Here is a 24,931-nt window from a genome sequence, read left to right on the forward strand (position 1 = left end):
ATGTGATTTTGGTTTTATGGAAGGTTTTACAATCTACTAATTAGAGATAGCTGATAACAAAAATAATTATTGTCTATAGGTATGAAAATTCTCTCCTATCTTGTAGAGTTCAGTTGACTCCTCTGTCACCCCTGTTTGTGCATTCAATATTCCTAATTTATAAATGCCTTTATTATTCAGATTCTTTTTTGAACTTGTTAGAACACCTGCCAAGTTCCCTGGTTGACTAATGAGTGAAATAAAATCTTTAACATGTCTTCATTTTATATCTGTGGGAGAGCCATGATTTTACCCATTTTGAAAATTATTTTCTAACTAAGGTATTCTCAGCCCTTAGCTTCTCGATGAGGCCTTCCATGACCTTCTGCTCACACACCCCAGGCTCCCACCCCTTAACCTGCTCTGGTTGCCTTTCCCTGTAACACTGTTTTTCCAAAATATTGTGTTTTAATAGTCATATGTTTGTTGTTTGTGGCCTGTCTTCTCCCATTAGAAGGTAAGATTCACGAAGACAGAGGTCTTCATCTCCTTTGTCTCTGATGTATCCCAAATACCCAGAAAGTGTCTTGGCATAAAATGGATACTCAAAAAAAATTGAAAAAGGTGGAGGGAGAACTGAGTCTCTCTCCTCTTTGTAGGGTATAATTGTGTAAACACATACTTACTCAAAATAACTTACGTGGCCGTAACTTCTGTGTTGGTTGTCTCTCAACCAAGTATCATGTGTCATATGTAAGATTAATTGTTAATTTGCATGGGGGGGAGCGATCAGCTGGTTGTAAAGGACTATAAACCTTGAGGTACTTATATCCATTTTTCTTCTTAATATTGAAGGGAGACTATAATAAGATATTTAGTGAAGATGATTTGCCCACATGAGGACCTATTAATTTTTTGCCTCCTGCTCCTTCCAAAGGAGGGATGTGTGTTATTCAGATTTGACAAACTGTTTTAAGTGATCTAACTATCCTCCACCGTGGCAATATCTAGGCTATAAATTGCAAAGGAGAAGGAACAGCTGGGGGAAATAGCAGGTAGCTCTGTTCTCTGGAGAGGCCTGGAAGAGGCCTTATCCACTGCTGTGACCGTGGTCTTGGGTTAGTTCCAGTAGAAGTGCTGAGGAGAAACCACGTGCAGTGGGCGGCAGGGTCGAGATGCAGTCAGCGATGGTGCAGAGGGGACCTGATGCGGAGGGCGCCTCTTCCTGCGAGAGCAGCGATGCTTTCACAGTGGATCCTCCTAAACACGAAAGCGCAAAGCTTAATGTTCACATTAAGCACGGCATTATGAGCACTGTAAAATCTAGAGAATCTTTCAATTGATAAAAATTTAACCTTGAAAAAAGAGGAAAAATAAAAATAAGGATAGAATCATGTGCTTTCCGTGAAATTAAAAATAATTTAAAAACCATCAGTCAATGATTTTGCAGCTATCAAATTATTTTATGAGATTTTTAAGATTTCTAAGGATCATGTATTCATATTAAATGTTAAATTTTATTGACTCTTGGAAAAAGAAAAGAATGGCATTACCATACCTGATAAAATTTTATCCATTCAAAATAAGGCCTGGGGGGGTGGGGTGCGAGGAAGAGTACCATTTTCTACTCAGCTGAAAGTTTGATTTGGGAAATTTTTTCTAAAGGAAATTATAGCATTTCTTTCATGTATTCTACATATTTTAAGTGGAGAGTTGTGGGAAGTCAGCTAAATGAGGTTAGGCTGATGACAGCAGACCGCCTCTTGTATAATAATGTATCAAACATAAATCTCAAGTATCAGTGCTTTCTTGAACTTTTTATTTAGTAAGAGCCACAGGATGCTGCCTGAATTACACACATTCTTCATAATGGCAGCCAGATACACTGGACTTGACTGTACCTTCATGTTAAGACATAAGACTTTATTAAGGATTCTAGGCATCAAGGAATTAATTTTTAAAAAAAAACACTAAAAATAATTTTTTGGTGAGAGATATATTAATTTTGATGAATTTGCTACTGTGTATTGGTGGTTGGGGAGAGTGTGTTCCCCAGGCATGTGTTAGACTCTTTCCTTTGCCAGTGTCCTTGAGGGGGCAAAGTTTGTAGCTCACAAAGGTATGAAGCATGACTGTGCGTGAAAACAGTTGTGCAAATGATGACACTGAATCATAGTTACTAAAGCTGGAACTAAAATCGAGGAAACGCTGAGTATCTTAGTGGTGGGAACCATGGTGGTGAGATCAGTTGCTGACCTGCCCACCCCAAGCCCTCCCGTGTTCCCACTGCCCCGCATACACTCAGCCGCTTCCATCACCAGAGAGGGTGGCAAGGGTGGAGGCCAGAGTGGCCGTGGGGGGCCCACTGCCTCCCAGCATGACTTCTGCCAAGTGTAGACGTGGGTGACAGATGTTTGTAGGTGCGATAAGCTCGTGGGGAAATATTTCTGAGGCTCATCTCTGAGTCACGTGTGGCTGGATTTCTCACAGTGAGGATTTGTGTGACTGCACACTCACTGAAGCTGGCGGATGCATCGGCGTGGAGGAGTGGCGGAAGGGCTGGAGAAGGAGAATGGGCTGGCAGAGGCGGGTTTGTCGTGCTTTAGGCAGGAGTGGCTAGACGGTTTAGTCACCTCCAGGGTAGCCGGGTCACTCACATCAACCCTCCTAGGAACCCTCCCACCCTCAGCGGTGCCGGGGGAGGAAGGGGGCGTTCCTCAGCCCACCCAGCCTCACCAAAGCTCTGAGTGTGTGTGCGGGGCAGCCCTCGGATTCCTGGTGCTCAGCTTGTGGCTCCCCTTGGCCCAGCTCATCAATCCTGGAAGTCTGGCAGGGCCTTGATGAGGGTGTCCTTGTCCTTACCCTTTGCTCCTCTGCCTTTTCACTTTCCTCTCTTATATCTCCCTTTTCTTTCCCTCTTTCCTCCTTTTACCTTTGCTGAAGGCTGTGCCATCGCACCCATGATCATTTATGTGGCCCACTTGTAACCCTCAGAGTAAAGACAGGATTGGCCAGTCCCCTGCATAACATGCTTTTTCATGCCTAGACACACCTCATGATTATGAATGTAAGTTTACAGTGTAAAGATATCATACCCCAGCAAAGAGAGTGTTTTCAGACTAAGACATTGTAATAGTCAGCTCTCGCTGCCATGATACTGCATAACAGCCAGCCTGAGAGTCACTGGTATACAGAAACATTAATTTTTCTCATTGGTTGACCTCAGGGACACTGCTTCAGACTGTGATTTGTGGGACTTGTCTCCAGGCTTTGGGTCGAGCTCAGATTGGCTCCACATGTCTCATTTTTGCGCCATAGCTTCACAGTAGTAACAGGAACACAAGAGGAAAAGTGCAAACATAGGAAGCCTCTTAGACCTCAGCTGAGAAAGGGCACGTTGCCGTTTCTGCTCATCATTCCATTGGCCGAATCAAATAATGTGGCCATCCCCAAATATCAGTGGGATGGGGGAAAAGTACTCTACCCATTCTGGGCGCTGTTGCACGGCCACTTGGAAGGGAAGAGGAGTGAAAGATTGAGAACATTTATCCTGTCCGGTCCTCATCGTTTATGCCTGGGGCACATGGCTCCAATACACAGGGCTGGAATGCCATGGAAAGGGATTCCAGGAAGCAAAAGAAGCTCTGAAGAGTCCTGGTTGGTAGAAGCACTAAGTGTGAAACACATGGAGATGTATACATTGTCCTCCTGTTCCGTCTAGAACGTTATGGCTCATATCAGAGATGGGGAAGGTGCGAGTGGCTACAGCCACCGACCCAGGAATCGCTTCCATCCAGATCTCCAAACCCGCTGGCAGCCTTCTACCCTTTGGAGCAGGTTCCTCCGAGCAGCCACTTTAAAATTTTAGAGATATTTGAAAGCTTACTGTCTGAAGGGTTTGGCTGAGAAAACACTGAAGAATTTGAGACAACTGTTAGCGGTTCTTAGTGCCAATGATGGGGAGAAAGTTGTGGTCCGTCCTCAAATAATTAGAAGCTTATATTCGGAGTTGGAGCTGGCGGGCTGCTGCGTGTGTTTACGAGACTCATGAGATACAAAAGGCTGTTTTGATCCAACAAGGAGGTGATTTATTGTCTTACGGACTGAGAGGCCATCGTGGTGAAGACTGATTTCTGAAAAGAATATCTCCTCTAAAGAGCTGTAAATAAAAGTGCCCTATGGGTATTTGAAGAACATTGCTATTCTGTTTCTCTTTAACCGAGAAACTCATGTTGCTCAGAGAAACAGTAAAATGTGTTCTTTTGGCTGAACATGTGAAAGGAAATAAGGAAATAAACACTTATTGGAAAGCTAGATATTTTTCACATGGATCCCCGTGTGGAAAGGGAGAAAAATGATTCATCAGTCTGAAAGCTGCCCCTTTAAGAGAAATGCAGGAGAGGAGGTGTGGAGTTGACAAAAATATTGGTACAGATAAGTCTCCCTAAGGCTGTTACTCTGGCTCCTGGGTCTCCCAGAGTCATGTGTTTCTCACCGCTTGCCTGTTCCCGTCACCCTGGCTGCCTCCTGGGTCTTCGGTGTTTCCTCTTTGCCTTACGGCATAATCCCTACTTCTCTCTGGCTTTGTCCCCACCTCACAACTGGCCTTCGAAGCTTCTGTCTGTGCCAGAAGCCAGTTTTCCACCCTCTGGTCATCCTGGGCTTCCTCATTCCAGCATCTTTTCCCGATCCAAACCCAGGGCACTTCACGTGTCCAGTCATGAGGGTTGAGCTATGATGAAGCTCTCGAGACCAGCCCAACCGCCTCTCCTTTCCTAATGTGCAATTGTTGATGAGACAAATGGGCATTGTTGTTATTTTTACAGTCAGTACCCATTGCCATGAAAGTCTTCAAATGTCTGAAGTTGGGAACGGCCTGGGAGAGTGGGGAAAAATTTCCTTGAGAAAGTCCCATATGAACTGGGTAGTGTTGGATGAGTAGGATTTCACCAAGCTCCAGAGCTGAGGAACAGCATTTACAAAGTCCTCAACAGAGTCAAGGGGGAAAGATAACATTTTATAGGCTTCCTTCTCATAGTGAAGAAACGAATGCATTTCCCATCTCTGTGTTTGTGACAGGGGTGGGCTTTTTTTTGGTGGGGGGGCGGGCTGTGCGGGGTCTTATTTACCACATGTGGGATCTTTAGTTGCGGCATGAGAACTCTTAGCTGTGCAGGTGAGATCTAGTTCCCTGACCAGGGATCGAACCCAGGCCTCCTGCACTGGGAGCACAGAATCTAAGACCACCAGGAAGTCCCACAAAAGGTGTTTCTATCTGCAACGTGACAAGTGCCTAAGAAAGAGACCAACTCTTTAAGTGGCAGTAACTGATCCCTCAGGTTTTTAAGCATATATCAGTCGGGCATTGGGATGGGTTATCAGAGCACTGGGAATACAAAAAGTAACCTAACAAAGTCCCTTCTTCCAGAAGCTCCTCATGCAGTCACACCTATTGGCATACCCCCAGCCCCTACATCAGAGAAGGCAATGGCACCCCCACTCCAGTACTCTTGCCTGGCAAATCTCATGGATGGAGGAGCCTGGTAGGCCGCAGTCCATGGGGTTGTGAAGAGTCAGACACGACTGAGCGACTTCACTTTCACTTGTCACTTTCATGCATTGGAGAAGGAAATGGCAACCCACTCCAGTGTTCTTGCCTGGAGAATCCCAGGGACGGGGGAGCCTGGTGGGCTGCTGTCTCTGGGGTCGCACAGAGTCGGACACGACTGAAGCGACTTAGCAGTAGCAGTAGCAGCAGCCCCTGTGTAACCGCACTTAGCGGCTCCAATGTTTCATCCAGGTAACAGCCTAGAGGCTGACCAGCGAGGGAGCTGATAGGACGAATGGGAACAGACACCATGTGCATTGTATGGGCAATAGTTTGTATGAGGACTGATTCTAGGAAGGGGCAGTCCGTTAATCGTTTTTTTCATATCATCCCCAGTGTAACCCTGTCACCTGTGGGGATGTGTGTGGCGAATACCAGGGTCACAGGGCTTCCCTGTATTTCTGAATCGTGGCTGTTTTGCAAACATGCAGCCGGATATGATCCAGAGTGGCCGGTTGGGATGGAAATGAAAGTCACTTAAGGTTTGCTGGGGTAGGGGTGGTGCTGAGGTGTTCACCCGAGTGCCCCCACCACCCCCCCCCAGCCCTGGCAGCTGCACTGACGCAGCCCTCCCTCCCCAGGTATGGAGAGTGCAATCACGCTGTGGCAGTTCCTGTTGCAGTTACTGCTGGACCAGAAACACGAGCACCTGATCTGCTGGACTTCCAATGATGGTGAATTCAAGCTCCTCAAAGCAGAAGAAGTGGCCAAGCTGTGGGGACTCCGGAAAAACAAAACAAACATGAACTATGACAAGCTGAGCAGAGCCCTGCGATACTATTATGACAAGGTAAGCCTTGGCCGTTTCGGGAGGCTGTCATGGGGAGGGAGCCACCCTCATGGTCCACTGAGGACAGCGGAAAATCGTGTACAGTGTGTGCGCGCGCACGTGCATGCTCAGTCATATCTGACTCTTTGCGACCCAGTGCAGTAGTAGCCCACCAGGCTCCTCTGTCCATGGGATTTTCCGGGCAGGAATACTGGAGTGGGTTGCCATTTCCTTCTCCAGGGAGCGTACCACGAAGGGCATCAAACAGGGGCTGCTGATGCAAGTTTGGTTGCTGTTTAAGAAAGGCTGTGCTATAGGGACTTTTTTTCTGGCAGCCCTTTAGGTGATGGTGTTTTCGTTGTGCCGTTTCACAAGTTGTCTGCAACTCTTTCTCGACCCCATGGAACGTAGCCTGCCAGACTCCTTTGTCCATGGGATTTCCCAGGCAAAAATACTGGAGTGGGTTGTCATTTCCTTCTCCAAGGGATCTTTCCGACCCAGGGATTGAACCTGCATCTCCTGCATTGGCAGGCGAGTTCTTTATCAGTTAGCCACCAGGGAGATCCACCCTTTAGGTGGTACCATGGGTCAGATTTTGTTGCCTCTGCATTTTCTTCTGCGGTTGCTGCAAAAATGTGCTCACAACAGAAATTAGATGCAGGGAGGTTCTGGGGCCTCCGTCACAGGTATAGTGACAGAATGAACGTGACAGTTGAGAAAGTCTGCTTATCCAGTCTGGTTTGTGATTCACTCAAACAGGCTTTTCCAGGGTGGGGAGGGGATGGTACCTGGGGCAAGCTAAGTAACATTTGGGTGCCTGCTGTCCTCATTTATAAAATAGGGCTCAAATAATGTGGGCTCAGGACTGCTGTGTAGAACTAAACAAGCCAGCACACGTGGAACACTTAGAGCAATGCTTGGTACTTGGGGATCACGACTTCGTGGGAAACCTCCCTAATTAAAAGCAAGACCGTTCTCATGTTTAAGTCCCGGAAATAAGTCAGAGTGCTTTATTAATGATAACACAGCATAGTTTCCAAAGTCTGGACAGTCGGAATGAGCTGTAATGCGTTTCTGGAAAAGCAATTGATGTGCCTGCTGGGGCAAAATTATTGCTCTTGAGGGGTAATCATTTCTGGCCTGTAATTGTTGACCATTTCTGTGTGGAGCTATTGTTGCTGAATATTTGGCCTCATAGACATAAAGATTTGGAGTCCTAATAAGGGTAAGCTTTTGTTCCGGTTTTACTATTCATGTTGAAAGGTGAATTAAAAACTGATTTAAATATTAGTTCCTGAACTATCTTTAGTGCCTTCCTCCTGCCAACCTCTTTGGAATTCAAGACAGAAGGATTACACATTTCAGGAAGTGGCGGCATCGTTAATTATAAAGTGTTCCTTTATACGATCGTAATTGCATATGATTATGTCATTGAAATGTTAAAGGTGCTTCCCTTTAATGTAGCAATTAATTAATGCCGGCTTAATGCAGAGTCCTACCAAGATGTAAAAAGCACTTCTCACAAATTGCGCTGTCTGAAAGCCTCACAGATGGTTTATTGTTTTGCCTTTTTTCCCAGGTTCTAAGTCACACAATGAGAATTGGGGCCCTCTGAAGGAAAACTGTCATCTTGTTGGCTGGCAGAATGCCTAAGAGCATGACTTTGAGCCTGACACACACAAAAAAAGTGATTTTATGGTTTTAAATCAAGGTGTCACAGAAAAGGGGTTCGGTGTCTGTGACTCAGTTTCCCCTTTTTCACATGGCCCAGGCATTGGGACAGAGGACTGTGGGATTTCAGCCCAAAGAGAGATCAGAGGCTTAAGGTGACTTCCCCAAGAGACAGGCCAAGTCGTGCAGTACAGTCTACATCTGATCTCCCTTGGGCAGATTTTTAAATCTCTGGGGAAAGCAATTTCAGATTCTGCAGTCAACCTGCATGTTTTGTATGACCTGGTCTCCACACCCCCTGAGACTGTCCTGCGGGTGTCTCTTCCTTTACAGGTAAGGACGTGGGCCTTTGATGGGAAACCTTGCCCACAGTCCTGCAGCCAGAGAGCGGTAGAGCCAGGGTGCCCACATTCCTGACCGGAAGGCACACACCCTACCTTCTGAGCCATTTGTTTCCTGTGCCTCTGAGCACCTGATTTCCAGGTCGGCAGTCAGACAGCACAGAGGGTATCACAGCCTTAGATGTTTTTGTTTTTCATCAAGCACGCCGGGTCTGAGTGGCCAGTGTGGCCTGCTCACCCCCAGTGTCCCTTTCCTCTCCTGCTGGGCTGAGCTAAGGTCTGGCCACGTGACCTTCATGCTGCCAGCTAGCGCTGCCAGTGAGGGCCAGCGTGGCTCTTGCCCAGGTGTCATGCGGGCTCAGCCACCAGGAGAAGGTGCCCTTCCTCCTTCCTTGGGAACACCTACACCATACGCTTGTGTGTGCGGTTGGCCGTTGGAGTCTTTCTCTTGGGACCTGTGATGGTCATTAGACACTGAATACAGGGTTTTTGGTTTTTTCATATAATTTTTAAAAAAATGTTAAGTTACTTATTTGTTTTGGCCATGCTGGATCTTCATGGGGCATGTAGGCTCCTCTCGTTGAGGTGCGTGGGTTTGGTAGTTGCACCAAGCAGGCTTAGTTGCCCTGAGGCATGTGGACTCTTAGTTCCCCGACCAGTGATCGAACCCATGACCCCGGCATTGGAAGGTGGATTCTTAATCACTGGACTTTGAGGGGAGTCCTGACACCAGACTTAATATAGTTTTAAGTGAAAGGAGAAGGAAGGACAACATGGGGAGGAGATGAAGAAGGGACGGGTGCCCTGAGGGAGTGAGGGGAGAGAAAGAACAGAAAGGGGGAAGAACGTGGGAGAAGAGATGAACAAAGGGCGAGAAGCTGTATTTTACATTTTGTGATGAACACTTTTCAGTTTTGTCAGTGTGACTCTAGGACTCTGTGTGTTTGAATGGTATGAAATTGCCAATATCTGCCTATTTTTGATCCACAAAAATGGCACTCTTACATGATCTGGTCTCTCACCTGAGAGGTAGGTCCGAGGAAGGTCTTTGTGAATGCGGAGTCCCTGACCACATGGGCGCCCTTGCTGTGCCCCATCCTGCGCTGCATGTGCTTCTCACGTCGCACAGCCCCCCGTGACCCTGTCTGCCTTTCATGCCTCCCTCAGTCCCCTTCTTCCGTCCCCTCCCCTCTCCCTCCCTCCCCCCTGACACTTGCCCAGAACCTGCTCTGCACGTGGCATACATTAGGTGGCTCCCCACCTTGTCAGCTGCTTCTTTGTTCCTATTGTCTTTCTGCTTCTTTGCCAGCTAGCATCTCTTCCCTGTTGAAACTGTACGTCCCTTGATTTGTCCTAATAGGCAAGTTTTCCTGCCAGAGTAAGCAGGCATGAGGACATTATTGTTTTTATATGCTACATGTTACATTTTTAACCCATTCTAATAATATTTAGAAATGGGCAGAGGGAAAAACGTGGAAAATGTATGCAAAACTGCAAAAGACATCAGAGAACAATGTTTAGGCTAATGGAACCAGGTTGGGGCTGAGGCTCTTTAATCCTTGTTCCTCAGGAGGATGCCCGCAAGTCCCCCACCCCCACACCCCCACCCCTCCACCCTGGGCAGATTATCACAGTGAGAACTACAATAATAGCATTAACTCTGGGCTATAGGGTTTGGATTTAAATCCAGCTCCATGACTAAGTGCTTTGCCTAATTTCTCTTGGCCTCAACATTCTTTTCTGTAAAACGGGTGTAAGAGTAGAGACTATGTCATAGGATTGTGGTAGAGATTAGCTAAGTTAACACATGGTTAGGGCTGAGCCTCTTGATGAAGGTGAAAGAGGACAGTGAAAAAGCTGGCTTAAAGCTCAACATTCAGAAAAAGAAGGTCATGGTATCTGGTCCCATCACTTCCTGGCAAATAGATGAGGAAACAATGGAAAAAGTAACAGACTTTATTATTTTGGGCTCCAAAATCACTCCAGATGGTGACTGCAGCCATGAAATTAAAAGCTGCTTGCTCCGTGGAAGAAAAGCCATGACAAACCTAGACAGTATATTAAAAAGCAGAGACATTACTTTGCCGACAAAGGTCCATCTAGTCAAAGCTATGGTTTTTCCAATGGACGTGTATGGATGTGAGAATTGGACCATAAAAAAGGCTGAGCACTGAAGAATTGATTCCTTTGAACTGTGGTGTTGGAGAAGACTCTTGAGAGTCCCTTGGACTGCAAGAACATCAAACCAGTCAATCCTAAAGGAAATCAGTCCTGAATATTCATTAAAAGGACTGATGGCTGAAGCTGAAGCTCTAATACTTTGGCCACCTGATGCAAAGAGCTGGCTCATTAGAAAAGACCCTGATGTTGGGAAAGATTGAAGGCAGGAGGAGAAGGGGATGACAGAGGATGAGACGGTTGGATGGCATCACTGACTGGATGGACAGGAGTTTGAGCAAGCTCCAGGAGTTGGTGAAGGACAGGGAAGTCTGCCATGCTGTAGTTCATGGGGTTGCAAAGAGCTGGACATGACTGAGTAAATGAGTGACGACAGGGCTAAGAACAGTACCCAAGCATGTGCAGCGCTGCCAGGCATTAAGCCACAATAATAATGCAGAGGCTAGTTCCCTGAGCACTTATTTGAAAAATTCAGGCAGGTGCCAAGACCAAAGTTAGGACTTTTGTGCCAGCGTCCTGCACCAGCACACACCAGGGTGGGGTGGGCGGATCGCGCATGTCCTGGTGTTACAGCTCTTCTTACTCATGCTAGGAAATGCTTTGTGCTGTTTTGTTTTTTTTTTGATGTTTATTTATTTATTTTTGGCTCTGTTGGGTCTTAGCTCTGACACGTGGATCTTTGTTGCTGTGTGTGCTCTCTAGTTGTGGTGTGCAGACTTAGTTGCCCCTCAGCATGTGGCATCTTAGTTCCCTGAGGGATTGAGCCTGTGTCCCCTGCATTGAAAGGTAGACTCTTAACCACTTGGACCACCGGGAAGTCCCTGTGGTGCTTTTTAATATCTGTTTTGGCTGATTTGACAATTAAGCTTTCAAAGATGCTTTCATATTTAAATAATACTTCCCGCCCCTCCTAATCAGACACTTCCCCGTGCTTCCCCTGGTGGGGTGAGCCTCCCCCTCCTCGTGCTCCCTTTGTGGTCAGTGCCATCCTGGTAGAGTCCTACTGTGTCTCCATCCCTGTGTCTCGGATCCCTGATGGGGAAGTGGGCACCAAAAAGCACCTTCCTCCCTGGATTGTGTGAGGCGTGCGTGTGACCATGTGCTCAGGTGCTCAGCACCTGGTTGGTGTTCAGTTGCTCCATTGTGTCTGACTCTTTCCCACCCCATGGACTGCAGCACACCGGGCTTCCCTGTCCTTAACTATCTCCTGGAGCTTGCTCAAACCCATGTCCATTGAGTCAGTGATGCCAACCATCTCATCCTCTGTCGTCCCCTTCTCCTGTCCTCAATCTTTCCCAGCATCAGGGTCTTTTCCAATGAGTCAGTTGTTCACATCAGGTGGCCGAAATACTGGTGTTTCTGCATCAGTCCTTCCAATGAGGCTTCTTTTAGGATTGGCTGGTGTGATCAACACTTGGTAAGGACACACGATAAAAATGCCCGTCATTTCTATTATCTGTGTTTTAAGACTTACTGCCTGGCGGTGCAAGTGTTTGTTTCTGTGACCACTCACAGAGCTATCTACACCACAGGCTCCTGGCTTACCCACTTTCGTCACTCTGGTGCTCTGCACAGAGTCTGGCACATACCCGGGGCTTAGTAAGTATTGGAAGCCAATGAATGAGCAAACGGGTAACATAGTGAAGTGGCCTCCACCCAGATTCAGATCACTTCTATCATGAAAGCTGATGCTAAATACATGTCAGAAAAAAGTTACTGCCTTTCGGTTATTGTATTAATTCTCTAGGGCTACTGTAACAATTTGCCACTAAGTGAGGGGCTTAAAACTGCAGATATTTGTTCTTCAGTTCTGGGGGCTAGAAGCTGAAGTCAGGGTGTCAGCAGGACCAGATTCCTTCTGAGACTTGGGGTGGAATCCGTCCTCACCTCTTCCCACCTTCTGGTGGTGGTCATCTGTCCTTGGCATCCCTTGACTTCTAGCTCCAGTCTCTGCCTCTGTCATCCCATGGCATTGCTCCCTGTGTCCAAATTTACCCCTTTAAAGGACACTAGGTGTATTGAATTAGAGTCCACCCTCAATACCGCATCTTAACTCGCTCACCTCTGTGAAGTCACATCCACAGGCCCTGTGACTAAGCCTTCCCCTACAGTTATGGAAGTACACTTCAACCCATATGATGTATATGATTTCTGACCCTCCTGGGCTTGCATTTAGATTTTCACAATTACGCACCAAAGGAGAGCTTTGGAGATTGTGGTTTGATTCATCGAATCCTAAAGGATCATTGTTCCTGTGACATGTACAGCAGCTCGATTCAACTGCAGGTGTGAAACTAGACTCTATGAACGGAACGTCACAACGTGCTCACCGTGGACCAGGCACTATGCTGGGTCCCCATGGTGGAACGAAGGCCATGAAGATGAGCCCCACCTTAGAGGGTTTCAGAGTCTACGGAAATCAGGGGTTCCATGCCCTGAAAGAGCAGAGGACTTTAATACAAGACACAGATTAGAAGAAAAACCTACTGATCGCAATGGCCCCAATCCTGGATTTGTAAAAAACACAGTATCTACAAAGTGTAGTAAAAGAAGGTATGCCTATGTAATTAGAACGACCCAGAAGCTGTTCAAGAGGTGACTCAGTGCTCTGAATCCCAGGTTGGAAACACACAGGTCATGAGAGGACACCTGTGTCTGAGCCCATGAAGGGCAGACACCAGGGTGGACAGAGACCTACATGAATGTTCATTTCATGCCTGGGCATTTCACTGTCATCTCCTACCAAACAACTTGTTTTTCTGTCTTGCTGGGAGCCTCAGAGGCGGGCTGGTTCATTGCATCAGTAGTTCTGATGGCTTACATTTTGGGGGTCGGGTTTTTTCTCTTCTTCAGTTTAAACTGAGTCTTCCACAAGGTACTTCTACAGCCTGATGTAGACATAAGGATCTGTCACAGAGGTTTTATTTATTAAATGGTTTAGCAACTCTAAATAACATTAGGCAGCTGCTGCTGCTGCTAAGTCGCTCCAGTCATGTCCGACTCTGTGAGACCCCATGGACAGAAGCCCACTAGGCTCTGCCATCCCTGGCACTCTCCAGGCAGGAACATCAGGCAGACTTGGTTTTAAAATCTCTCGTCCTGGGGTGGGGAAGAGAAGTGTCTATACCCAGAACACACCTGTCTCTGGCCCTGATTACTGCTGGCACCCACGGGCCTAAGTGTTGGGGGACCCCTGGGATTCACAGCATTCACTCACCTCATGGACAGCTTCTAGGTGGTTTCTAATTATACAGGCATACCTCGTTTTGTTGCACTTTGCAGAAACTACACTTCTTTATGAATTGGAAGTTTGTGGCAACCCTGTGTTGAATGAGTCTGGTAATTCTCATGGTATTTCAGACATTTTTATTAGTTTTACGTTTGTCATAGTGATCTGTGATCAGTGATCTTTACTGTTACCATTTCAAGAAGATTGACTTGCTCAGATGATGATTAGCATGTGTTTTTTTTTAATTAAAAAAATTTTTTTTGATTAGCATGTTTTAATCAATAAAATATTTTAAAGGTATATATGTTGTTTTTTCAGATACAATGCTATTGCACATTTAACAGATTACAGTATACTATAAATATAGCTTTTATATGGACTGTGAAACCAAAAAAATTGTGTCTCACTTTGTTGCGATAGTTGTTTTAGGGTGATGGTCACTTTATTGACAGTGATCTGGGAAACCAAACCTGTGGTATCTCTGAGATATGCCTGTACATCCTTCTCAAGTTGGCATGGCCGCTTTCTCTCACCTCTGCCTTTTCTTCTATGGTTAGACCATTCCTTTGAAAACATACCCCCTGCCCTTGAGTGGCTTAGCAGCTGCTCAGGGCAACAAACACAAAAACCAGTTATGATAGCAAAGCGCTGGCTTGGTCATGATTCTAGCACCTACCTTGCAGTAAAGTGTTAGTCATGTCCAACTCTTAGAGACCCCGTGCACTGTAGCCCATGAGCTCCTCTGTCCTTGGAATTCTCCAGGCAAGAATACTGGAATGGGTTGCCATGCCCTTCCCCAGGGGATCTTCCCAACCCAGGAATTGAACCCAGGTCTCCTGCATTGTAGGTGGATTCTTTACCATCTGAGCCATCAGGGAAGCCTTTAAAGTCAGAGACAAAGCTGCCAGAGGTCCAGACATCTGACCCAGGTCTTGAGTAAGAACACATTTATCAGGCTGACAAAAGTAGCGAAGGGATATACTGAAGAAGGGACCAGCACGTGCAAAGACCGGGAGGTGTGGAAGAGTCTGAGTGTTTATTTAGGGAATGAAGGAGGGATGAGATGGCAAGAGTGAGCAGGGGATGAACTTGATGGCGAGGGCAGTGGAGACCCAGTACAGGGCTGTCTGCAAGAGAGTGCCGTGGTCAGGTTTGCATTTTAGAAGTAAACATCTGTGATTCCTCTTGACTCTCCGTGACATCAGTGGTGTCTCCGTCTGACCCCATAGCCCCGATCTTTGTGGCCAACGGGTACCAGTCGATTGCTGTCTGCTGGCCGAGCTGGCACCGTCACACCTTCCGCATCAGATCTGCACACCCCCTCTAGAACTGACCGAGAGCGAGGGGGAAAGAAGGGACAGGGTGGCGTCTGCCTCTTGTATGCACCCGCCAACTGGCTTCTGCTTGAGGAAGCCCAAGCCATGACTCCCTGTGTAGCTGCAGAAGGAGATCTGGAAGCTTACATGATCTTTTATCCTTTTCTGTCCAACAGAGCTTTTTGTCCTTGTTGTTGTTGGCAGTGAACACTCATCCCAGGGGGAGGCTGAGAGCTCTGCCAGCTCCCTTCTCATCAGGAGATTGAAATAGTGATATGATGAAGACTCCTCCTGTCTCCACAGCAACCTCCCGGCTTAGCCTCACGATGTCCTGAACGGTCTTAACTTAATTGGAAGGGTTTTTAGTAGAGAACAGTCAAGACAGAGTCACTGGTAACATATTCCTGGAAGCAGAATGCATCACCTTCTTAATTGGATAATTCATTTTAAATTGGGTGTGCAATCACGACAGGAAAATGTTTGCATTAATAATACATATCTGAACCCAACTGCCTGCACCAAGAAGCCTGGCCCGGGTGGAATTCTTTAATTCCTCCAAATAAATTTTGTGAATATTATGTGATGTATTGTCTGTCAGAGTGGAGAAAGAACAAAAGTCCGGCAAGCATTTGTGTCTTGGTACTTTCTAGAACACCTTCGTGGGTTGTGAAATTTCACAGAAGACCCGTCTATCTTGGACTCTGTTCAGGGGTCTTTTGTGTTTTGGACGGTTCTGTGTGCTCAGCCCTGGGTCTGAGTATTGAGGGCTGGGCGTGTTTCGTTGTATGCCTTTTTTTTCTTTCATGTCCCGTCAGCCACTTGGATGGTTAAAAGTACAACAGATGGCAACTGGGTTTTGCCTGGGGGCCGCGGGGATGACCAGGGCCTCTCTGCAAGCTTTTGGGCCGGGATGCTGCCCAGAAACCTGTGAGGTAGCTGATGGCCTCGTGGAGGGCTTCCAGCCTGGGCCCCATTGCCCCATGAGGGAGCAGCTAGCTTGAGGGAGCCAACCTGCTGGGGGGGACCCTGAGGGTTGATTAGGGGTGCCGCCTGTCTTGCACAAACTTCCAAGCCAGCTTCCCCTTTGGCACTCAGTGTTCCCTCAAATAGGGCCGTTGCTAAGAAACACCTAGAGTCCTGGGAGTCATTTCAGCACTGTGCTGACAAGGCTGCAGTGCTTGGCAGCCTGGCCAAATCCACTGATGTCAGGCCATTGCCCAAGCCCACACCAGCTTGCCGGCATGAGCCTTCCTGATTCTGGGCTTCTCGTGGCAGGAAAATTGGGTGGTTGTGGAGATAAACTGACAAAACCCCTAGTGCTCACATCACACCGCCCACCACCCACCCACTGGGCCCAGCTGCTCCCCTGAGCCGCCTCCTTCCCATCTCCTTTGGGCTCCAGCGACAGTTTATCTTGGTTCCTACCCCACATTTGTGACTGTAACAGGGAAAGCTCACATGTACAGAGCCTCTGTTTTGAGCTAGGCTCATCTCCCTGCATGTGAAATGCCCATCGGCTCTGTCGGCAGTGGACCCATTTTAGAGATGGGGATACTGAATCTCAGCGAGGTTAATAACAGATTCAAGAAGAAACGACTGGTGAGCAGCAGAGCTTTCTACCTAGGAGTCTCAACCCCAAGGCCCATGCTCAGGACTATAATGCTGGAGGGTCACCCAGCCGCAGGGCCAAGAACTCAAGCTTGAATCCGGTATTCCTAATATTGTTGATGATCGCCCCAGGGCAGGGAGAGGGGCATCACCTCCAGTGTTTGTTGTTTGAAATGACAGTGGAAGAACTGCTGGCAGTGTCCTCTGAGCCTGCTGGAAACATTAGGTGGTGGTTCTGGACACCCCAAACACCCTGCCCTTCCTGTGTGTCCAGATGATGCCAGATCGGGGACTTCCCTGGTGGTCCAGACTCCGCACTTCCAATGCAGGGGGCGTGGATTCGATCCCCAGTCAGGGAACTAAGATCCCACATGCCACCTGGCACAAACACTAAAAAAAAACAACTTACCTATTAAATAAAAAAGGCCAGATCAGAGCATGGCACCCCTCTGCTTGTGCACCTGCCTGGCTCCCTGTGGCTTCCAGGAAAGGTTCCAAGCTCTCTACTCCATCTGGCCCCAGCCTGACTGCCTTGCTGCACCACCCCCAGCCCCTTGTCCAGACCTCACGTGTGCCTGCACTCCCCTCTGCCTCTCCTGCCGGGCCCCGGTCATCCTCCAGCTCCTGTTTGTGTCACCTCCTCCCGCTGATGTGGACACTTGGCGATGCCTCCTCTGCTCTGGGAGCTGGCCTTCCTTAGTACTCTCAGCATCTACAGCGCAGTGCTGTGCTCAGGCATATCTGACTGTGCGACCCCCATGGACTGTAGCCCACCAAGCTACTCTGTCCATGGGATTCTCCAGGCAAGAACACTGGAGTGGGTTGCCATTTCCTCCTCCAGGGGATCTTTCCAACCCAGGGATTGAGCCCACATCTTCTGCGTTGGCAGGTGGGTTCTTTTACCAGAGCCGCTTGGGAGCCTGGGACCGCATGAACGCAGGATGGAGGAAACTATGAGCGAGCACCAAGACAAGCGAAGCATCAAGGGAAATCCACCCTCTTGGAATGTCAGTGCTGGAAGGGACCTAACATCCCCTCCTACCCTGATTGCCCCTCATTTACCACGTGAAGACCCAAGAAGGGAAGCGAAGTTTCAGGAAAATCAGTGGCAAAGCCAGAATGAGATAAGAACATGCTCCCAGACCACCTGTGGTCCCCAACCCCCGCCCCCTCCAGCCACCTGCCAGTGCTGGCGGCGGCTGCTTGAAGCGAGGTCACTGCCAACAACTACCCCACCCATGGGGAAAAGAGGGGAGCAGTTCTGCATTTGATTTTATTAACACTCCAGAGGCCTTTTAAATAAAAATACCCTTGAGTGTTGAAAGGGGCCCAGTGGGAGACGAGACTCCCTGTCCAATGAGAAGCAGCTGTGAGCCCAGAGGGGGTGGGAGGATGCCGTTAATGTCACGAGGTCTGGCTCCCCCCGCCTCCACCCAGCGGGGCAGCAAGAGTTTCTTGAGCGGCACTGCCAGTAGGATTTGGAAGGGCGGTTTGCCCGACAGCTTAGCAGTGCCAGAGAGTAAAGAGATCTCATCCCAAACCACATGGAAACCTCCCCCGGGAGTCAGTTAGCTCTGAGACAGAGTTGGAGCCCTTTATTGGCAGCGCGTTATTCTTAGAAGTTGCAAGTGGGGGTGGATATGTGCGCGCTTGCGTGCAGGGTGCACTCTGGGCTTCCACAGTGCACCCAGGGTGGCCCAGGCTGCACCTGACTGGGTGTCCTCGGCAACATGATGGCCCGAAGGCCAGCCGAGCTCTCAGAAGGGAAAGGCCGGGCCTCTCCACCCTGCCAGAGACATTAGGATAAGAGAGGATGTTTCCTTGGGCTGTTGTGACAAGTTAACACACAAGTTGGTGGCTCAAAACAATAGAAGTGTATTCTCTACAAGTTGTGGAGGTCAGAAGTGTGACGCTGAGGTGTCAGCAGCACCCGGCTCCCTCCGAAGGCCTTAGGGGAACCTCCTTCCTTGCCGTTTCCAGCTTCTGGGGCCCCTAGAAATCCTTGCTTCCTAACTTCCTTCCCCCTGCCTTCCCCTGACCTTCCTCCTTGTGTTTGTCTCTGGATCTTTCCTTTTCTCGTAGGGACGTCAGTCACTGAATTCAGTGCCCACGTAACTCCAGGACGATCCCATCCTGACGACCTTAGCTGATTACATGTGAAAGACCCTCCGTCCAGATAAGGTCTCATTCTGAGGTTCTGAGTTGACGTGGACTTTATGGGTGGCAGGGAAGCTCTGTTCAACTCATGACCGAGGGGGAGGACTGCCCCAGGGGAGGCAGTTCAGACTCAGGGGTTGGGTCTCAGGAGCCCTTTCATAGCTGCTCCAGGGCAGACGGTGTGTGGTGAGCCTGCCCATAACAGGTTCCCAGCAGAGTCCAGTATGGCTGGCCAACCACTGTGTCCCCTCGGGTTCAGGTGGCAGGGGCGAGAGGAGGCGGGGGCTGCCACAACCGTCTGAGTAGCTGTCAGATGCTCCGAGGATGAGGACGAAGACCAGGTTCCCTTCCTTTGCTGTTCCTCAGAACCGAGCAAGGAGCTTCTCATACAAATGCATTTCCAGGGTTTGCTTGCTATGGAGGAGGTACTCGGAGCATGACTCCTACAGTGAGTACTTGTTCTGATTTTGGAGAGAGGACAGTCAGTTTCTGTGTCGGGAAGGAGTGAGTCAGACCATGGTCTGGATGGAAACCCAAGACAAGGAGCTGAAGACTGGGTGTTGGCTGCGAAGCCGGGGGCCTGGAGACTCCCCTTTGTTGCTTACTAGGTTGTGTACTCAGCTCCGAGCCCCAGATTCCTTATCTGTGAAATGGGTTTCAGAGTGCTGTGAGGGTCACATGAGACACTGTAAGCCTTCTGTGACTGCATGCCAAAGCACCCATATAAGGAATTTTGATTACTTGAAGGCAGAATAAAATGAGAAGACAGTGTGATATAATGAGGATGCTATTCAATTAGATCATTGCTTGCTGGGCGACATTCCGCCGGGTTAACGCTCAGGCCAAAGACTTCTCCGAGTGAGGCACTGACATACATTGACCTTTTAGAACAAACTGCCCTGTGAGATATTTTTATTTCCCTTTTAGGAATGAACTAGACATCTAGTTGGGGAAAGCAGCTATCTAATACATCTTCTTGTGACATCTTGAATTCATCTGTATGATTTTCAAAGATACCATCGTCCTTTTGAAGATTGTTTAAAATTCATTTTCCTAAATTTATGTAAAAAATGTTGCTCTGAGGATATCAACATTTTATATTAAACGTGTTCCATTTCATTGAATTGAGGTGAGCAAACTGAAGCCGGCAAAATTTCAGTACCTTTTCAAGGTCCTAGTAAGTAGTGAAGCTGGGACTCGAACCCCGGGGGCGGTTTGTCCCTGTGCTGGCTGCACTTCGCGTCTGGCCCATCCAGGCTCTGGGCCTGTCTCCTTGCGTGAGCACCGCTACCCGGGCCTGTGGATCCCGGGAGTTGCTGGGTGTTCTCTGTCCTCCCTCTGAGCCCTTTTGCTGCTCAGAGGGGGCCATAAGCAGGCCGTGTCTATGGACATCAGCTTCCTGTTATTTTCCCATCACTCGTGGGGGTTGGCTTCCCTGGTGGCTCAGACGGTAAAGAATCTGCCTGCAGTGTGGGCTTCTGGGGTCCATCCTGCTGTGGAGGGACCGCTGGGTCCCCAGTGCCTCCTGCAGGGTGTCCCCTCAAAGCGGGCACCTCCTCTACCCTGAGGGTGGGCAGGGGCACCTCCATCTGTGGTTACAGATCAGCCTCAGAAGGGCCGGCCAGCCTCAGGAGGCGTTAGCCATGCACTGGCTTCCTGAGCAAGGAGCTGGTTTTCCCAGGCTTGCCACAGTTGTCCCGAGGCTTCTCTGGAACGCAGAGCCCGTGGTCCTGGAAGGCTGACTTGAGTAGCAACCTCGGAGCCAACTCAGCTGCTTTCTGGGAGAGGGTGTGCTGGTGGGACAGAGGAGGCTTCGTCTGGGCTCTGGACAGAAGCCGGTTCAGCTGCAGCTCCTCTAGTCACAAGCTGCGTCATGCTGGGCACCTAAGGTTTTTAGAGCCTGATTGTTTCTCAGAGTTTGACAAGCAATACATAGGGAACATAATTCTTTTAATGTGAAAACGCAGATTAAAAAATTATGAATCAGTGGTAATCCTCAGTTCAGTTCAGTCGCTCAGTCGTGTCCGACTCTTTGCAACCCCATGAATAGCAGCACTCCAGGCCTCCCTGTCCATCACCAACTCCCGGAGTTCACTCAGACTCACGTCCATCGAGTCAGTGATGCCATCCAGCCATCTCATCCTCTGTCGTCCCCTTCTCCTCCTGCCCCCAATCCCTCCCAGCATCAGAGTCTTTTCCAATGAGTCAACTCTTCGCATGAGGTGGCCAAAGTACTGGAGTTTCAGCTTTAGCTTCATTCCTTCCAAAGAAATCCCAGGGCTGATCTCCTTCAGAATGGACTGGTTGGATCTCCTTGCAGTCCAAGGGACTCTCAAGAGTCTTCTCCAACACCACAGTTCAAAAGCATCAATTCTTCGGTGCTCAGCCTTCTTCACAGTCCAACTCTCACATCCATACATGACCACAGGAAAAACCATAGCCTTGACTAGACGGACCTTAGTCGGCAAAATAATGTCTCTGCTTTTGAATATACTATCTAGGTTGGTCATAACTTTTCTTCCAAGGAGTGAGCGTCTTTAATTTGGTGGCTGCAATCACCATCTGCAGTGATTTTGGAACCCAGAAAAATAAAGTCTGACAGTGTTTCCACTGTTTCCCCATCTATTTCCCATGAAGTGATGGGACCGGATGCCATGATCTTCGTTTTCTGAATGTTGAGCTTCAAGCCAACTTTTTCACTCTCCACTTTCACTTTCATCAAGAGGCTTTTTAGCTCGTCTTCAGTTTCTGCCATAAGGGTGGTGTCATCTGCATATCTGAGGTTATTGATATTTCTCCCGGCAATCTTGATTCCAGCTTGTGTTTTTTCCAGTCCAGTGTTTCTCATGATGTACTCTGCATAGAAGTTAAATAAGCAGGGTGACAATATACAGCCTTGATGTACTCCTTTTCCTATTTGGAACCAGTCTGTTGTTCCATGTCCAGTTCTAACTGTTGCTTCCTGACCTGCTCACAGATTTCTCAAGAGGCAGGTCAGGTGGTCTGGTATTCCCATCTCTTTCAGAATTTTCCACAGTTTATTGTGATCCACACAGTCAAAGGCTTTGGCATAGTCAATAAAGCAGAAAGAGATGTTTTTCTGGAACTCTCTTGCTTTTTCCATGATCCAGCAGATGTTGGCAATTTGATCTCTGGTTCCTCTGCCTTTTCTAAAACCAGCTTGAACATCAGGAAGTTCATGGTTCACATATTGCTGAAGCCTGGCTTGGAGAATTTTGAGCATTACTTTACTAGCGTGTGAGATGAGTGCAATTGTGTGGTAGTTTGAGCATTCTTTGGCATTGCCTTTCTTTGGGATTGGAATGAAAACTGACCTTTTCCAGTCCTGTGGCCACTGCTGAGTTTTCCAAATTTGCTAGCATATTGAGTGCAGCACTTTCACAGCATCATCTTTCAGGATTTGAAAGAGCTCCACTGGAATTCCATCACCTCCACTAGCTTTGTTCGTAGTGATGCTTTCTAAGGCCCACTTGACTTCACATTCCAGGAATCTGGCTTTAGGGGAGTGATCACACCATCATGATTATCTGGGTCATGAAGATATTTTTTGTACAGTTCTTCTGTGTATTCTTGCCACCTCTTCTTAATATCTTCTGCTTCTGTTAGGTCCATACCATTTCTGTCCTTTATCAAGCCCATCTTTGCATGAAATGTTCCCTTGGTATCTCTAATTTTCTTGAAGAGATCTCTAGTCTTTCCCATTCTGTTCTTTTCCTCTATTTCTTTGCACTGATTGCTGAAGAAGGCTTTGTTATCTCTTCTTGCTATTCTCTGGAACTCTGCATTCAGATGCTTATATCTTTCCTTTTCTCCTTTGGTTTTCACCTCTCTTCTTTTCACAGCTATTTGTAAGGCCTCCCCAGACAGGCATTTTGCTTTTTTGCATTTCTTTTCCATGGGGTAGTCTTGATCCCTGTCTCCTGTACAATGTCACGAACCTCATTCATCAGGCATTCTATCTATCAGATCTAGGCCCTTAAATCTATTTCTCACTTCCACTGTATAATCATAAGGGATTTGATTTAGGCCATACCTGAATGGTCTAGTGGTTTTCCCTACTTTCTTCAATTTGAGTCTGAATTTGGTAATAAGGAGTTCATGATCTGAGCCACAGTCAGCTCCTGGTCACATCTGCCAAGATTAATTTTTCTTTTATATATATGTGTGTGTGTATATATAATTATTTTGGTTAAAATAATGGAAGCATTTCAGGCCTGCTGCTTTTTTACCCTAATTTTATTTTAAAGGGGCTTCCCTGGTGGCCCAGGTGGTAAAGAATCCGCAATGCAGGAGACCTGGGTTCAATCCCTGGGTTGGGAAGACCTCCTGGAGATGGGACCATCTATCCACTCCAGTATTCTTGCCTGGAGAATTCTATGGACAGAGGAGCCTGGCGGGCTACAGTCCAGTCTGTAGGGTTGCGAAGAGTTGGACATGACTGTTACTTTAAAGACATGGGTAAAGGCTAATGATGTATTGTCCTCTGAAAGAGCCCTGGGGGATTCCATTATAAGGTCCACCCAGTACTTTTTTTTTAAAAGAGGATTTAAAATTTTGTTTATTTATTTGGCTGCCCCTAGTCTTGGTTCCCTGACCAGGGGTCCGGAGCTCCAAGCTGAATTCACAACCAGGGATCCAGTCCAGGCCCCCTGCATTGGGAGCGCAGCATCTTGCCCCTGGACCACCAGGGAAATTCCGCCACTCAGTATTTAACCTACCCCTGTGGATTGGGAAATTGGATATAACCTCACTTTCAACCAAGAGCCTTGACTTCTGCATCTTTAAAATGGGACCACAGTGCCCATCTTGCAAGGCAGCAGTGCGTGTGGAGCACGTGGTTTATTCCTGGAAATGCTTGCTTCTTTCTTTTGCCCTTTTTGGCCACAGGTTCCTTTCATGTAGGATATCTATCTAGCCCAGCCAGACAGATGTCCCCCAAATAAATCCTTCCCATTTCCCCACCCCAGGATCTCGTTGTCAGGCGCTCAGGGCCGGTTGCTCGCATCACCCTCCCCAGGGCCCGAAGCCACGGTGGATGCTGTGGAGCTGGGCTGTTCCCTCCTGCCTGGGCAGTGCGTTTCCTGCTCTGAGAGGCATCAGGGAACAGGAAGATGGGCTGGGGTTAGTTTTTGCACCAGTTGTCAGGCTGGGTATGCGGCATCTCTGCCGAAGCTGAGGGGCCTTCTGACAGGACACAGATTCTGCAGTCGCTCCCATCCTCTGCCGTCCTTGGGCTGGTCTTTCTGCCCACCACCCCCCAACCCCCAGACTTGAATCAAGTGGCAGGTGTGAGGTGGACGTCAAGTGCCGCACTCGAGGCATGATGGACTGAAGCCTAGAGTTTCCTCCTTGTCTGAACCCAACTAAATAGAACTTCCTGCTTCTCTTCCTTGGTTGAGATATGTAAACTAGGTGGGTTTCTGTCTGCCAGATGATCCACCTGTCACCCAGATCTGTGGGAATAAGCACAGCCTTCTAAGATGTTTAATTTTGACTCTTCAGCTGTTATTAGCGAAAATTGAGGGTGGATTTTTCATTTTGTTTTGTTTTGCTTCACTGGGAGTGTAAAAATCAGAACAGTCAGAGCCGGTATATATTGCGGGCTTATCATGTGCGTTCTGCAAGTTTTATGTGGATTACACATTCAGTCCCATAAGGTAGGTGGTAGGTTCGTCCCCATTTTATAGATGGGGAAACTGAGGCACACGGCTGATAAGAGAGAGGGGTAGTGTTTGACCTCAGGCCGTGGCTCTGGAACGCTCTTTGTCATCCCAGTGGCAGCGCTTGTGACAAGGTCAAGAATCTATGGAACAATCTGTCACTCTGTCCTCTGTAGCCCTGCTGCCAGTGTTGGGTTCAGAAAAGGACAGTTATGTGTTATGAGCCTCAGACATTTCTCTGTGTTGAGAACAAGATAGGAAAGTTGTGAAATCAGAGGGCAGGGGTCCTGCAGTCCCTGGGAACCCTGAAATGGTAGAGGAACAAGAGAGCTCCGGCTCTGCTGATGGGGAGCTCAAAGCTGGACCAGCTCCTCCTCGGGGAAGGGCAGTGCTA

The 24,931-nt window shown here is 48.1% G+C and overlaps 1 protein-coding gene across 2 annotated transcripts in view; it reads left to right on the top strand.

Annotated features, from left to right (window-relative positions):
• Window positions 1-24,931, top strand: part of ELK3 (ELK3, ETS transcription factor) — a 71,426-nt gene that overhangs the window by 21,748 nt on the left and 24,747 nt on the right. For both annotated transcript variants that reach the window (XM_018048130.1, XM_005680473.3), the window contains exon 2: window positions 6,169-6,377. In XM_018048130.1, the coding sequence (XP_017903619.1) occupies window positions 6,171-6,377 (207 nt within the window). In that variant the 5' untranslated portion in view covers window positions 6,169-6,170. The remainder of the gene's footprint in view (window positions 1-6,168; window positions 6,378-24,931) is intronic.

This window comes from Capra hircus, chromosome 5 (genome assembly GCF_001704415.2).
Source record: "Capra hircus breed San Clemente chromosome 5, ASM170441v1, whole genome shotgun sequence".
Classification (NCBI taxonomy): Eukaryota; Metazoa; Chordata; class Mammalia; order Artiodactyla; family Bovidae; genus Capra; species Capra hircus.